Below are 15,578 nucleotides of genomic sequence, written 5' to 3' on the forward strand. Positions count from 1 at the left end.
AAGGCAGCTGTGTCGGGGTAAGGGGCGGGAACAACAGCAGTCGCTGCTGTAGATACCGCTTACTGTACTTCCCTGCAAGTACACAGCACTACAAAAACAAGTAGTACCGAAGAGTACCAGGTAGTACACGACACGAACACGTTCACTTTTACCTATTGTTCCTTCAAATGTTATGTGTTTAATAAAAACTAAAGCTCGGTTTAGCTAGCTTGGCGGTGAAGCTAACGTTTGGTGTTTACATTATCACACGATGGTCGTGGACTAATGCTAGCAGCATGACATAACCGAGTCTACAGGTTGCAAACGTTAGACACCCTGCGTAGTTAAGCTGCTAAGTTGGTAGATGAACAGTGTTAGCTAACAGTGTTACGGTGGCACAGAGGCTTTTTGCCGCTGTGTTCCTCGTTCAGGCTTTAGTTGTACTACAGTGACAGTGACTTTGCCTCGTTGCCTCCAGGTGAGGAGATGATGGAGGAGAATGAGGAGCAGCCAGACGTCCAGCTGGCAGACCTCAGTTTGAAGAAGGAGAACAACGAAGGAGAAAGCTTCAGGTTGGACTTTGCCCCCTCGATCTTTGTTGCATCCGAGTTTGTTGAGAAGTCAGTGCTTCTCCATGCAGAGGAGCTGTTTTGATCCGGACACTTAAGGAGCTTAGCTCTGAAATCCTTGGATTTTAACCCGCGAGCTAAAGTTATTTCACAGAGATATAAAATATGAGACGCTGTGCCTCTAAGCAAAGTAAGATCATCCCACTGTCTTTGTATGCTTAGCCCACATTAATATCACAGTGAGTGTTAGACTGGTTCTCTAACTATGTGTCCTGGAGTTAGTCTTATTTCAAGGATTTAAAGCTATGATTACATGTAAAGGTGTTCCGTAGAAATACTTGCTTTCATACATTTTATTTAATAGTCATTTGAGGGACCAAACCTCTATATAGTCCAGCATGCATGTGCTGATGAGGATGAAAGTTCACATATCCATCCATCCGTTATCTATACACCCTTTAATCCTCATTAGGGTCATCGGGGGCTGGAGTCTATCCCAGCTGACTGAAGATGAAGACAGGAGACACCCTGAACAGGTCGTCAGTCTGTCAAGTTCACACATGAAGTCTTATAACTTGATTACCCCAAATAAATAACTAATAATATCCAGACTGATTCTTACACACAAAAAGCAATGAAAACACCATCCACAGCTTAATGATCCCTTTTCTAGCTACTCACCGGTCAATTGGACCTCATAGAAAAGAATATTAATACAGTGTGAAGCTACACACAGCAGACATGTAGCTTAATTTAGCGCACAAAGTCCAAAAACTGGAGGCATCATGGTGGTGACATTTGCCTACTAGCACCTGTAAAGCTCACTGATTATTATTATATGCCTTATTTATCTATGTTGTTTGTTTGAAGATATAGAAACACAGGTGAGCTTTTGTAAAGTGTGTCAGTTGTCTGGCAGCCTCACTTAACCAACAGTACAGTGAAGCATGCAGTGTTTCTGTCTTAAAACTAAACTATGATAACTGACTGAGATAATAAGACTGTTGTAATATTTTGTCAGTTACTTTAAGTGGTTAGAGTGACTACCATCTATATCTGAGAAGCATCAGTACACACATCACAGTCATGCCACTGCCACAAATATTATGCCGTGAGGCTGTAAAACAAGGAAATCTCCAGAGGGAATTATATATTTGACTTACGCTACCATTCAAAAGTCTACTGTCACCCAAACAAGTTCATGATTTCCATGAAAACTCACACTTTTATTCATGTGCTAACATAATTACACAAGGGTTTTCTAATCATTGGTGAGCCTTTCATCACCATTAGTTAACACAATGTAGCATTAGAACGCAGGAGTGATGGTTGCTGGAAATGTTCCTCTGTACCCCTATGGAGATATTCCATTAAGAATCAGCTGTTTCCAGATAGAATAGTCATTTAGCACATTAACGATGTCTACACTGGATTTCTGATTCATTTAATGTTATCTTCATTGAAAAAAAAACAGTTTCTCTTTAAAAAATAAGGACATTTCTAAGTGACAAGATCCAATTATAAGCAGCTTTTCTGAACCGTGAAATAATATCCCAATATATTTCATCAGTTATATCATATTATTTACAATGAGTTTATTCTGTGATTGGAATGATAGTTATTTAAAGCTACTACACCATTTTTGCATTTGTAAAAAACAAACAAAATATTTTTATTTTTATCCAACACATGCACACAGTCTCTGTTGTAATATTTAATGCTAAATCAGAATGGAGGAAAAGTGTTATTTTTGTCAAATTATTTTGTTGTTTTTCTTGAACTGTTTCTGCTGCCAAACCAGGGATCACTGTCTTAAAACTTTGTCTCCTTTAGCTTTCACTGGATATGTTCTATTGCTTTTTAATGCTGTCTGAGTGACTTCTGTTTGATGTTCTCGGACTTCAGGGCACCTTTTTTTCCTAGCATGTCTCCTCATGCTCTCTGTATTTATGTTTGACTTTAATCTACAATTTCAGGAAAGGACCATAAATATCTCTTCATGGGCACTATATCGTGTTGTTGTTGTAGCCAGTTAGCATTGCCTTCTTCAGACAATGATGACATTGTCCAAGTTTGACTGAAAAACTGCTCAGAAAGGCGGGCTTTACAATGGTGACATTATTCCTCTCCACCTCATTTGTCTTGTCTTTTTTAAGTGATTTTCACATTTCCAAATGGCAGAATATATCTGTTGTTGGGTTGTGATAAAAGCCTGACTGGTTGTCTGATTCTGGTACCAGAACTCCAAGGGGTAATTCTCTGTCTAATTTAAGGTTCAAGGTTCCAGGAATAAACACAATGCAGCGTTTGCCAATCTACAAATCTGGCTGCATTCTGGCAGGTGGATTAGGTTACCCAACAATACAAACCTAATGCGGATATGAACAAATAAGCTATGTATTGCCGTCCAGACCAGCAGCTTGCACGGGGAAAAGGAGTTTTTACATTCATGCGTGCAAGTGGGTTTCTCAATTTTAATAGGCCTAACGTTGAGACATTTTCCAATAAGATTAGAAGTTCAGTTTTTAGTTCACAAAGACGACTTGTAGACAACTGAACCGATTCCATAATCGCCCTGTCCAACTCTGGAACACCCAAATCCTTGAACCAGGACTTTGCTCACTTCACTCAGTGGTTTGATTCTGTAGAAGCAAGGACAGTTGCCTTTTGATTCCTTTTTTTATTGGTCACATCTTAGATTTTTAATATTTTTTTGTGGTACGCTCCCAGTCGTTTTTGATCCTTCAGCAGATACTTTTACTTTTCTACTTTGTAACTTCAACACTTGGGCATCGCTGTACGCTTCACGCTTTGAGCCAGGATGGATGAAATCAGTCGGCTGTTTGGCTCTATAGGACGCGTCCGCAGCGACAGCAATTCCAGCGATGCCACGCAGTCAACTGGGAGCAAACTGGTTTTACGCCATCGGCTCAGTCAGCTGATGACCTGCGTGGATGACTTGGACTCCAAACACGAGCTTCACGAGAAGGTGATCAAGACCCTGGATAACGCCTTCCTCGTCTGTGGCAAGAGGGCCAACAAGCCGAAAAAGGACAGCTTCAGGTGAAGATGAAGCTGCCTCTTCTCTGAAGCTAGTGTGCGTTCTGTACAGGACCAGGGTTACTCTGTGTCTGTCATGGATTTTTCTGCGACTTGCCGTATCACTGGCCAACAAAGGACACTCTTGTTTCTTGCTAATTGAAACCTTCCAGCAGAACTTAATCTTTTGAGTTTGTATAATGCTTTTTATTGTAGAAGCTAAGCGCAGAAAATCTCATGGTGTGGCTGTTTGGGTGAAATGATGACTGGCCTCATTGTCAGTTTCCTGTGAGACACTTTTGGTAATGGTACAGTGATTATACTCTACAGCTTTTACAGTCACATGATGGCCTCATCTGTAGTTTATGCCAGGCTAAAAGAACCTCTTTGATTGTAAAGTTCAGAGTATGGTAATTATTTAATTTGCAATGTGACGCTTCTGAATTTCGTAGGATGATCCTGTGTATTTTGCAGTGTTGTATGTACACTGCCAGTCAAAAGTTTGGACACACCTTCTCACTCAATGGTATATTATATTAAATGATTTTCTACATTGTTGGTTAGTACTGAAGACATCAAAACTAGAAAAGAAAACATATGGAATTATGTTGCAAACAAAAAATGTTAATCTTCAGTATTAATCTACAATATAGAAAACAATGTAAATAAATAAAAAGCACTGAATGAGAAGGTGTGTCCAAACTTTTGACTGACAGTGTAATAGTTTGCTGAGTTTTGAATGTTGCCCATCTGTTATTGATATAATAAGCGTGTTCTTATGATGCTCAGCAAATCACTAACTCTTTCATCCATATCCTCAGGCTTCACATGGTGACATGGAACGTGGCCACTGCCGACCCTCCAGATGACGTGACCTCACTTCTCCACCTGAGCTCCCCAAAGAGCCCAGACCTTTATGTCATCGGGTAGGTGGTGCAGAGAAATAAAACATTCAGCACATTTGTCAGGCCTGAAAGAAGCACTTTGCACGTTTTTGTAAGAAGCATATTTTCAAAAAACCTCCACAGGGTGCCTTCAAATAGCAACATTTACACAGACCCCACATTTAACCTACAGTATTAATTCCATCCTACCGCTTTAAAGGGGAACTTCGTTTTTTTTCAACCTGTGGTCTGTTTTCATATGTCATTTCATACATGTGAGTGATGGAGAAATGAATTTTGGACATAGCTCCAGTATTTAGCCAGGCAGGCAGCTTAGCAGCTCAGCTAGCAGCTCAGCTAGCGAAAAGTATGGGGCAACTTGCCCCCCCGCGGCAAAGTCAACCCTAACGTGCTTTTTTTCCCCACACTGACCGGCTTGGATAGTCTCAACGAGTGTCCCACAACATACTAGAGATGAGAAGTGAACGAAAACTGTCAAATAATTTGTGGGGTCAAGACGTTTATTTAACCCTTGTGTTGTCCTTACCAAAAAATGTTGTTGCCTTATCTGAAAAAAGTCCAAAAATTCAGACAAAAATATAAAAATTTGCAAAACCCTCAGGAAGAAAATTCCTGAAAAGTTTCCTTCTGAAGTTTTATTTTTTAAAATAAAAAATCCCCAAATTTGACAGCGAAATTCTCTGGATTTTGGTTGATTTTTTTTCGAATGTTCTTAAACATTTTTTTAATTAGTTATTTTTCCCATCAAAAATGTTAAAAAATTTCCTAAAAAATTTTCACTTTGAAAATTTTTTTTTTTTTCCCACATTTTTAAAACTTTAAAATGGGTCAATTTGACCAGCAGGATGACAGGAGGGATAAGTGGATATGAAGCAGACTGACAATCAAAACTCTGTGTGTGTGTGTGTGTGTGTGTGTGTGTGTGTGTGTGTGTGTGTGTGTGTGTGTGTGTGTGTGTGTGTGTGTGTGCGCGTTAGTCTGCAGGAAGTGTACTCTGGGCCTTTGAGATTCGTGTCAGATGTAGTGTTCGATGATCCATGGACTCAACTGTTTATGTCCATCTTAGCGCCGCGGAATTATGTCAAGGTATAAATCTTCTGAACACACATTGCCAGAGTGTTACTTTCACTTCATTTGTAGCCTTACATGTTGCTGTGTGTGTATTTCAGGTGTCGTCCATGAGAATGCAGGGTCTGCTGCTGCTCTTCTTCTCCAAACTGGAGCACGTCCCCTTCATCAGAGACATCCAGGCTACTTATACACGCACTGGCATTTTCGGATACTGGGTGAGTAATACACACACACACATCAACACATATACGTACATTAAAACACTTGTCAGGTGGTCACATGAAAAGGACTGGCAATGTTTGGACTGATTTGGATTTCCAACTCTTTCATTTCTCTTTCCTTTGTCCACAACATTCACCATAGATCCTGAGGTATAGTTTCCTCTTTCAGTGTTATTTGGTAACAACAGCCAACAGGTGTCACTGATTGTTACCATGGAAACATAAATCTTAGTTCTGAGTTAGCCTGAGTGTATGATGGCTCATGTTTTAGACTTAAAATAAGTCAGTGTTTATATTTGTGAAACCTACACTTGCTCATGTGAGAGCAACATTAAATCCAGTCTAACACTTCAGACAAGTCAACAACGTCTTTGTTAGAGCACCCTGTGAGGTCTGGTGGACTCACTCCTTTCTATCTTTTCACCTTCAGATTATTTAAGATTCCAGACTTTTAGTGTTCACATCCAAATGATACTGATTCAACTGACATAACTGAAGGCAGATGATTAGATTTTAGAATACTCCCTCTGGAGCTACAAAGGCCACTTGTGAACATACTGTGGTGTGTAAAATCAACACACTTCCTCTCTAAATAAGGAATGACTAAAATGTGCGTTAAAAAGCGTCAAACCACATCCTGTGTGGTGTGTGTCATTGGTAAAATAAGCAACGGAAGCAGATGTAAATCTTTGGCTGTTTTATGATGATAGTAAAGAGTTGAGTTGGTAATCGTCTGTCACATAACTTATAACCTGAATGAAAACTGCAGAGTGACTGTTTCTCATTCCTTACTGTTTGTCTCTCAGGGTAACAAAGGTGGCGTGTCCATCCGTCTGTCCTTCTACGGCCACATGCTCTGCTTCCTCAACTGCCACTTGGCTGCTCACATGAAATATGCCTCAGAGAGAGTGGATGAGTTCGAGTACATCATGAACACGCAGACATTTGACTGTAAAAAGGCTCCACAAATTGTTGATCACAGGTGAGAAGATGCACAAAACGCCAGTGTACCCACATGTTTGAATGTTTGTAATGTACAAAAGGCAGATCTTAAAGTAGATGTTGAAGCTTAATTCATCCCATAGTACCTGGACAGCATCAGACATACATTCATTTTCTTTAATTCTTCAAACTTTCTTGTGTTTTTATCCTTCAACCACAACCTTTGCTGTCTTCATCCCCCTCTCCTGTCCTGATGCAGACTGCTGTTCTGGTTTGGAGATCTCAACTTCCGAATTGAGGACCACGGCATGCACTTTGTCCGCTCCTGTATCAACAAGGAAACCTACAGCCTGCTGTGGAGCAAAGACCAGGTTTGATCCTTTAAGACTCATTCAGCTTCAATCCATGTCAAAATCCAGAGTCTCCAACAACACATAAATAATCTGACCAACTGGATTAGTTGGTTGGAGTTCCTGAAATGTGTGTTGTTGTTTGCAGTTGACAATGATGAAGAACAAAGAGCAGATGCTGCAGGAGTTTGAGGAAGGGCCTCTGGACTTTCAGCCCACGTACAAGTTTGACTTAAACTCTGATACCTATGACAGCAGGTAACTGTCTCCAATGAACATGTGAGAAAGCATTGTCATAATCCTAATTAATCTTAATCATACCTTCCAGTCCCTCTTTGGTGTGCAGTATTTTGTATATATTTTATCGACACTTCTTTTCAACTTCACAGGCTCTACAAGACATGGTTTGGCTTTAAGTAAGAATTCAAAATACATAAGTATCCACACCTCCCTTAATATATTTAGCTACCCTGTATTTATTTCACCTAACTGTACTTCAGTCTGTGCATACACTACTTTTAACAAGCCGGTAAAAGTAGTATCATCTTTGTTATGCAGTAACTTAAAGTCTTCACTGTGTTGTCAGACGCTTCAGGAAGACCATGTTCTTCTGTAACTTGCTACAAAGCACACAAACAAGCAGAGACTACTAACAGTCTTCATCAAGACAAACACTGGTTGTCTTTGAAAAGACTGAGATGCTTGTTTACTGATTTTTGTCTGAGCTCACAATCCTGTTGCTGTTAAAGGTGCACTGTGGATTTTTGAACAACACTGGCACTATGCAGCTAAGTTTTAATGAGAGGATCCCATTTCTGTTAAAGGCGTGCATTCCTAGACCGAGAAAGCAGGACTTTAACTGACATAAATGAACATAAACAATACAAATGTAGAAGCTAAATTCCACTGAGCAATGTTTCATGAAAATAAAACATTCAGCACATTTGTCAGTGCCTGAAAGAAGCACTTTGCACGTTTTTGTAAGAAGCATATTTTCAAAAAACCTCCACAGGGTGCCTTCAAATAGCAACATTTACACAGACCCCACATTTAACCTTAACAATTCCATCCTACTGCTTTAAGAGCTTATTTATGTTAATGTCAGTGTGGAAACCTCTCTGGGTACCAGAACAGCTGCTGCATAATATCTAACATGCATGAGCAGAAACAGATGCTTTGGTCATTCAGCTGGCCATCCAATAAGTATGTGTGTTGGATTACAACTGGATCTCACCAAGGCATGATCTTGCGTAAGATGGAGGCTTCAGGCAGACCACAGCTACCGTATGGTTGGTTTGCAAGGGAGCTTTTACTTCATTTAGTATTTAAGTTGTGTTCGTTATTTCAACTAACATTTATAACCCAGCTCTCCAAAACAGCCGTGGCCTTGAAGAATATCTAAATGCTAACATGTGGTCTCTATGAAGATAAGGGAAATGGAGGAAGAAAAGCACAACTAAGATACAATTAATATTTATTTACTATTTTGATTGAAGCTGCACAGTGACGTAGTGGTTAGCACTTTCACCTTGCAGCAAGAAGATCCCTGGTTCAAATCCTGGGGTGGGCCTGGGATCTTTCTGCATGGAGTTTGCATGTTCTCCCTGTGCATGCGTGGGTTTTCTCCGGGCGCTCCGGCTTCCTCCCACAGTCCAAAAATATGCTGAGGTTAATTGGTTACTCTAAATTGTCCGTAGGTGTGAATGTGAGTGTGATTGTTTGTCTGCATATGTAGCCCTGTGACAGACTGGCGACCTGTCCAGGGTGTCCCCTGCCTTCACCCGAGTCAGCTGAGATAGGCTTCGGCACCCCCCGCGACCCTAGTGAGGATAAAGCGGTGTATAGAGGATGGATGGATGGACGTTTTGATTGATTCAACAGTTGTGCCCGCCTTTCTGTTCTTGGAACCTGATGTGATCTGCTACTGTCGTGAACCGTCCTTCTCAAGATGTTTCACTCATTCTGAGCTGCTTCTCTGCTCAGCACAGTTTCAGAATGTGGCCATCTGAGTAACTGAAGCCTTTATGCAACTTCTAACCAATGTGGCCATTTTCCTCTGAGGTCACTCCTTAGTAAAGTGTTTCTGTTAAAAAAAAACGCCGCTTACTAGATGGATTGTGTTGAAATCACAGTTAAGGAAGCACACATGCCAGCTGGTCTGACTGGAAGTATCAATCATGCCACAGTCAAAACCGCTGAAATCACGCTTTATCCTTAATCTGATGTCTGACGTAAACATACAGTAAAGCTCCTGATCTGCCGGACTTAATACTGCACTGCCTCAACATGATAGCTGATTGGATAATGGAAAATATTAAGAACGTATGAAGATGCCCCCAATAGTGCTCAGTTAGTGGACAGTAAATGTATTTTTAACATACCACACATTTGAAAATATAGCAGAATTTAGTTCAACACTTCAAGACAAAAAACACAAAAACTGAACTGACTAGCTTTAATTTCTAACTTGCAGTGACATAACCATCTGTCCCGTATAGATCTTAAACATCTTCTCTCCTGCAGGCTGCCCATTCATCAGCTGTGGTAGGACAAAAAAAACAACTTAATTAAAATGGTTAGCTAGAAGTCATTTTACGAAATGGCAATACTACTTGGCGTGGTAATATTATGCTACCTGCAGTACACTTTCAGGTCACCCGTCATTAAGGTTATCTTGACATTGAAACTGTAATTCATTTGGCAGTTTTTCCTCCTTCTGTGTATGTCCATGCCTTCCCTGGTATTTAATGTACAATAGTTAGTGCTTCAACATTATATAGTTTTATGTTTCTGTGTTTCCCCCCACTGTTATGTCCATCACCCAGTCAAGTGCCTCACATCAACGCTGATTCTTGCTGTACAGAGTTGATTTGTGTCTAACTAACCCTGGTCTCTCTACCCTCTGTCCGTCCATCACCTATAACCGTCTGCTCAGCGGTAAGAAGCGTAAACCTGCCTGGACCGACAGGATTCTGTGGCGGCTCCGACCCAAAGTCTCGCTCCCTGACGAGCAAGATGGAGACAAGGTTGAACTGGATGCAAAGATGCTGAAGCAGTTGGAAGAGGATGAGGAGTATCCACTGAAGGTCAGGCAGGACTTGTACACCAGCAACATGGAGTACAGCATCAGCGACCACAAGCCTGTCATTGGTATCTTCACACTGGAGGTGAGAAACTGGAACGCAGTCAGTGATCGTTTAGTCACTCTGGCTGAACTATCTCTTTAAAATCACCTTTTTATATTTATTATAGGATTATTAAGACTCGTGTCTGAATTGGGACAGAAATTAGAGGCTCTGTGCTGTTGATGTTTCAGTGCCGGCAGCTTGGTTATTCTGGCCAGACATTTTATACCGATAATCAGAGGGTAGGGGGAGGACGGTATGGAAATACAGAAATGAATAGTGGTTGGTTTACATGTAGTTACTATTCAGTGACAGAAGGTAATGGAGTCAAGGGTTTCTCAAACACTTTCTGCTCAGTGGAATGACCTGTAGCGACAGAATGCGCTACTGTGCTACTTTCTTCATCAACACACAGACAGGAGACAAGAAAGCTGGCTGAAGTAAGCAGCCGGAGCCAGACTTACACTCACACTGGACTGATAAATCACCAGGTTAAGGTATCACTAGGGGCTGTGGTCTGGAAATACCAAACAAAAGGAACGGTGTCACTAGAGCAAAGACTGTCAACCAGAGATCACTGACAAATAAACAAATCAATGAGATGCATTTTAAGGTTGATCATATGTTATATGTTTATGCTGATGTATTATTGGATGTTTTTAAGCGTATTAGTATCAGAATAGTTCCTCCAAAATCCCCCATGTATCATGTTAAAGTTGTAAGACACATATTTAGATGATCAGACAGGGTATTTGAAAGCCCCCCAGTTTAAATGAATGTATTTGGAGGTAAAGGTCAAAGTGAACACTCGAATAGAGAGAATCATCCGTCACTGCACTGGTGAATTAGTGCAGCAAGCCACAGTAAAACAGGTAAACCAAACTGCTTGATGTTGCAGCTGACATTCCAGAGATAGTTTTACTGTGCAGCTAAGTTTGGCAAGCCTTCCGTTTTATTACATCACCCTTTACAAAATGTTCACGTTTACTGCCTTGATTGTACAACTATTTACCTTCAGAGGTCAAGATGATTTTAATTATGGAGCTGATTTCTCCCTCTGTCCAGCTGAGGAAGATGTACAAGACTCCACTGGTGCGTCTGCAGCCAGAGGGGGACTGGAGCGCAGACATCGATGCCATGGTCGTCTACAGCCCCCTGCAGCCCTTCCCCTCCAGTACCTGGGACTGGATCGGACTCTACAAGGTCGGCTTAGCAGCATCTGTTCACCACTGGTTGTGTAAATGTGCTAGTTCAGTTTGAGAGTTTTAATGTGTGTTTGAATTTCAGGTTGGATTCAGCAGTGTGTTGGACTACATCACCTACGCCTGGGTCAAAGATGACGAGGTGGCCTTCAATGAGGAAGTCATACAGGTAGGAACTCAGCCTGTAATGACTTGGACTGCAGTCTTAGCACATTGGCTGGTGTAAAAGTACTAGAAAATAACCTCACAAATGATATGACTCTATTTGTTTTTGTAGGTGTATGTAAGTAAAGAGGAAATCCCTGTGCGTGGAGGAGAGTGTGTGCTGTGCTACTACTGCAGCACTCTGCAGTGCATCATTGGAATTAGCGAACCATTCACGGTCAGTAGTCAGCAAAAATGTATGATAAAAGCATTTTGTTCTACAATTCTCATTTACCCCCTTGATGCCAGTTGTTGCAAATTCACATCACACCAATTTCATTCAGACTGCAGCCTAGATATCCATTCCCCCAATGCCGGTTTGTGGATATTCAATACGTACCTCTGGACCTTTTGCACTCACTGGTTTCTCATGGGACTGGTCAGAGTGGGACCTAATTATTATATATCTGTTATTACTATTATTTTAAATCTGTTCTATGTACAATAGACAAATTAACAATCTCCACTTAGCTTAGCATCAGCTGGAAAGCAGCAACATGCAACATTTTTTTTTATTTAATTGTGAATAAATTCAGGCATCAAGGGGTTAATTTGTGCAAAAGGTTCTTCAGTAAGTGAGTAAACACCAGTATAATCTGCTGCTCTGTCCTTCAGGTCTTGGAGTCAAAGGTCGCCATTGAGGAAGGTGTGCTGCCTGAGAGGATCAATGCTCTCGACAGAACTGTGGCGAATGATGAATTTTGGAAGTGACCTGTCACAAATGTGGTATAATGTAGAGATGGATCCATCTGAGTGAAGACTGCATGAACAAAGACGTCGTTTCTCGTAACTGCGTTTCTTAATCTGCCAGCGAAAGAGCAGATTAGAAAACGCTGCCAGTTCCCACAGTTGCGCAACCCCACTGACCTCTCTAATTCTACCGGTGCAGCTGCTCTTCATTTACTCCTCTGCAGTCACTTTTTTCTGGTCTCTAGGCTCACATCCTCTGTCTGCATATGAACCAGAGGGAAGGTTTGATTGAACAATCCTTCGTCGGCTGACTAAAACCCTGACAATTGGCCTTTTTCACAGCAGATATATTGACTTTATGAAGAAAGCACAGGTGTTACTATTAACATTACCTGCAATTGTATCTACAAAGGGTGACCTAGCAACTCCAGGAAGCTCCCTGAAGCTCAAGCAGTTAAATTGCATTTGGCCACCATTAATTATATGATGTGCACCCGCTCTGCTACTATGGTGTAAAAATGTCCCTGTGAAAAAGTAAATTAGGATGGTCAGTCAAATATAAGTTGGCTTTACATTCAGGAAAGAGAGGTTTTATTGTACTGTATGTAAGAATGTGATGCTTTGGTTGGATAGCATATGTTTAGGTTAGACGTGTTGAAGAATGGAAGGTACAACATGTTGCAGGATCTGTACAGGCTGCTGCGTTATGTGAGGATGAAGGAAATATTGAATATTTAAGTTTGGTGAAAACACTCCAGTTAAACTTCACTTGTGTGCTGCAATTACAAAAAGGAAAAGGGAAATGCAAAACTAACAACTGGCCGGTTTGTTTACAAGGCACCAGGATTACACCCGTTTGTTTATAGAGAAGACAGCGGAGAATGAGCGGTCAAGCTCCATTGCTTTCTCAGCAAATATGAAGAGATCTGTATCCTTGATGCCAGCCTGAGGTTACACATCATCTATATGCATTTTCACAGCAAAGTCAATATAATCCTGGAGCTTAACCGGGAAATGTCTTTATTTAAAGCTGCTAACTATACTTCCCATGCTCTCATATTAGTCAGACTTAAAGCTTTGATGTTAAACAGGTTATAGTCAAACAGTCAAAAGCAGAAGCTCCACCTAAAATATTTTAGTCACTGTACATCTCTTACACTTAATAGCACTGACTTAACACTTTCCAACCCCCCGGTGACCTACTAGTACTGTGAGAGAAGAGGATAGAAGATAAAATAGCTCAGAATTGGAGGAAAAGTGATGCTTTGTTTTTCATGTTTGATGGTCCTGACCAACACGGGTCCAAGTCTCTGATATTCCTTTTATAAGATAATTATTCCTCTTACAAACAGAACACAGTGTCATTCTGTCCTTCTTCTTTTCTGCTCCTATCTTTAAAACATCTTGTAGTATTTGGAAAAAAGGAGTTCTTTATTTAGAAAAATGTGAGGAATTTGTCAGTTCTGATGTTAATCTGTGTACTGTTGTAAAAACGTTGCTGTAGTAAGTAAGCTGGGTCTATTGATAGTTTTAAATGTTTTCTATGTTATTTAAATTATTCACAAGGCTCTCAAAGTATCTGACTAGTGTTTTGAACGGACTGCTCCAGAAAGATGAGAGAATGTTCTGCAGCTCTGATTTTCTCCTCCCAGTATTTTAACTCCGTAGTTCCTGGAGGACTTGAAAACAGCTTTGTCGTATAACTTCGCTTTTCTGTGGCTCATGTCCAGCTTTCTGCCTCTCTGACCTACTGGAGCCTTGCGGTTTTAAAAATGTGTTAATCATTCCTTTTAATGCTGATTGTGGCATCACAGTGAAGCGGAGAACTTAAAGAAATATATAAATATTGCACTGTTTATCGTTCAAGCAAAAGTATTTATAGGCTGTGTGTATTGAGAAAGGATCTAAATGTTTTTACTGAGCTACGGGGATTCAGCAAGTGCCTTTGAAATGAATGTCAATTTACATTTACTGTACTGTACTCTGCTGCTTCATTTTGAAACAATATGTACCATTAATATTCATTTCCTAATTTATCCTAATTTGGTCAGATTTTCACCAACTTTTCTTGATCTGAAATCCTCTGAGTTTTAAACATTGCTGCTCTAAACTTTCAGCCACATGAAGCTGGCTTCTACTGAATGCTGTTAGGATTGGCCTGCTGGAATCTGTTATTTTACTAGCCAGTTTATGTGACAAGTTTTTTTTTTTTTTTAAACTAAAGAATGGCTTATTTTCTAAAAAGCAATGAAATGTACTGTAAGAATACCAAGAAATATATAGCTTTGCCACTGCAAATATTAAATAAGTCTCACTTCATGCTTTTGTGGTTTATTGAATAATCAAAGTTATCTATTGAAATGACACAAGCTCGCTCTATCTATCTATCTATCTATCTATCTATCTATCTATCTATCTATCTATCTATCTATCTATCTATCTATCTATCTATCTATCTATCTATCCTTCGTGATACTCAGTGAGTAGTGTTGCTAACTGGCAGCTATTTATCAGATTTGCTTTTATCCCATGAAGCCTTAGGAACACTCATGTCTTCTGGCACTGGCCATTTAATTAATCTCAAAGTCATAAGAAAAACCCACTGAAATATGCTTTTGTTATTGTGGTCCATGACTCTGAAACAGCCTTTTAATGAGGGCAGCAGAGAGCAGAGATGCCTTTCTGTTTATTTTGTCTCTCTTATCATTTACCTATTAGAAAATATATTATTATAATTTGCTTTTCCTACATTTTGCCTAATCTCACTGTTCCCACATTGTATTTATTTGTTTTGTGGATTTGGAGGCAGGAGTGGATTCCTTTTCATGGTGTCTAATCAGCATCTTGATATGGCACACCTGTGAGGTGGGATGGATTATCTCAGAAGTGCTCAGTATCACAGATTTAGACAGATTTGTGAACAATATTTGAGAGAAATGGTGATATTGTGTATGTGGGAAAAGTTTTAGATCTTTGAGTTCATCTCATAAAAAATGGGAGCAAAAACAAAAGTGTTGCGTTTATATTTTTGTTGAGTGTATGAAAAGTCCCACACAAACAAAGTCTGATTAATTGACTGGCATGTGCTAAAAACTGATCACATCAACCTGCTGCTGCTGTTTTCTGGGTCAGCCACAAAGGAATGATCTCCGTTGCAATTATCTGTATGTTTCTGCATCATGATACCTGCTCTGTACGCTACATTAGAACTAATCTCTTTATTATAACCCATTGAAACAGCTTTTAAGGACCAGTTCATATACAGCAGCTTTCCACATGCC

At 40.2% G+C, this 15,578-nt stretch overlaps 1 protein-coding gene across 4 annotated transcripts; it reads left to right on the forward strand.

Moving 5' to 3' along the window:
- Window positions 1-4: 4 nt before the first annotated feature.
- inpp5ka (inositol polyphosphate-5-phosphatase Ka) lies at window positions 5-14,616 on the forward strand. Of its 4 annotated transcripts, XM_051957980.1 has the most exons (15): window positions 17-120; window positions 458-551; window positions 1,021-1,084; window positions 4,409-4,513; window positions 5,470-5,578; window positions 5,662-5,778; window positions 6,591-6,766; window positions 6,986-7,097; window positions 7,225-7,334; window positions 7,466-7,492; window positions 10,012-10,243; window positions 11,267-11,404; window positions 11,489-11,572; window positions 11,681-11,785; window positions 12,223-14,616. In XM_051957980.1, exons 3-15 carry the CDS (start codon window positions 1,059-1,061, stop codon window positions 12,316-12,318), a joined length of 1,437 nt encoding a protein of 478 aa, XP_051813940.1. In that variant the 5' UTR covers window positions 17-120; window positions 458-551; window positions 1,021-1,058; the 3' UTR covers window positions 12,319-14,616. The 4 variants fall into 4 exon arrangements, with proteins under 4 accessions (XP_051813939.1, XP_051813940.1, XP_051813937.1 ...); XM_051957979.1 differs by lacking the exon at window positions 1,021-1,084 and having other exon boundaries at window positions 5-120; XM_051957977.1 differs by lacking the exons at window positions 17-120; window positions 458-551; window positions 1,021-1,084 and adding an exon at window positions 1,092-3,611.
- Window positions 14,617-15,578: the final 962 nt, after the last annotated feature.

Source organism: Acanthochromis polyacanthus, chromosome 13 (assembly GCF_021347895.1).
Source record: "Acanthochromis polyacanthus isolate Apoly-LR-REF ecotype Palm Island chromosome 13, KAUST_Apoly_ChrSc, whole genome shotgun sequence".
In the NCBI taxonomy this organism is placed as follows: Eukaryota; Metazoa; Chordata; class Actinopteri; family Pomacentridae; genus Acanthochromis; species Acanthochromis polyacanthus.

Bases quoted from the DNA above. Each gene is read 5' to 3' on its own strand.
- inpp5ka (XM_051957977.1), top strand. From the start codon at position 3,370: ATGGATGAAATCAGTCGGCTGTTTGGCTCTATAGGACGCGTCCGCAGC. The intron at 5,779-6,590 runs GTGAGTAATACA...TTTGTCTCTCAG, and splicing joins CTGGCATTTTCGGATACTGG to GGTAACAAAGGTGGCGTGTC. The intron at 7,335-7,465 runs GTAACTGTCTCC...TCAACTTCACAG, and splicing joins TCTGATACCTATGACAGCAG to GCTCTACAAGACATGGTTTG.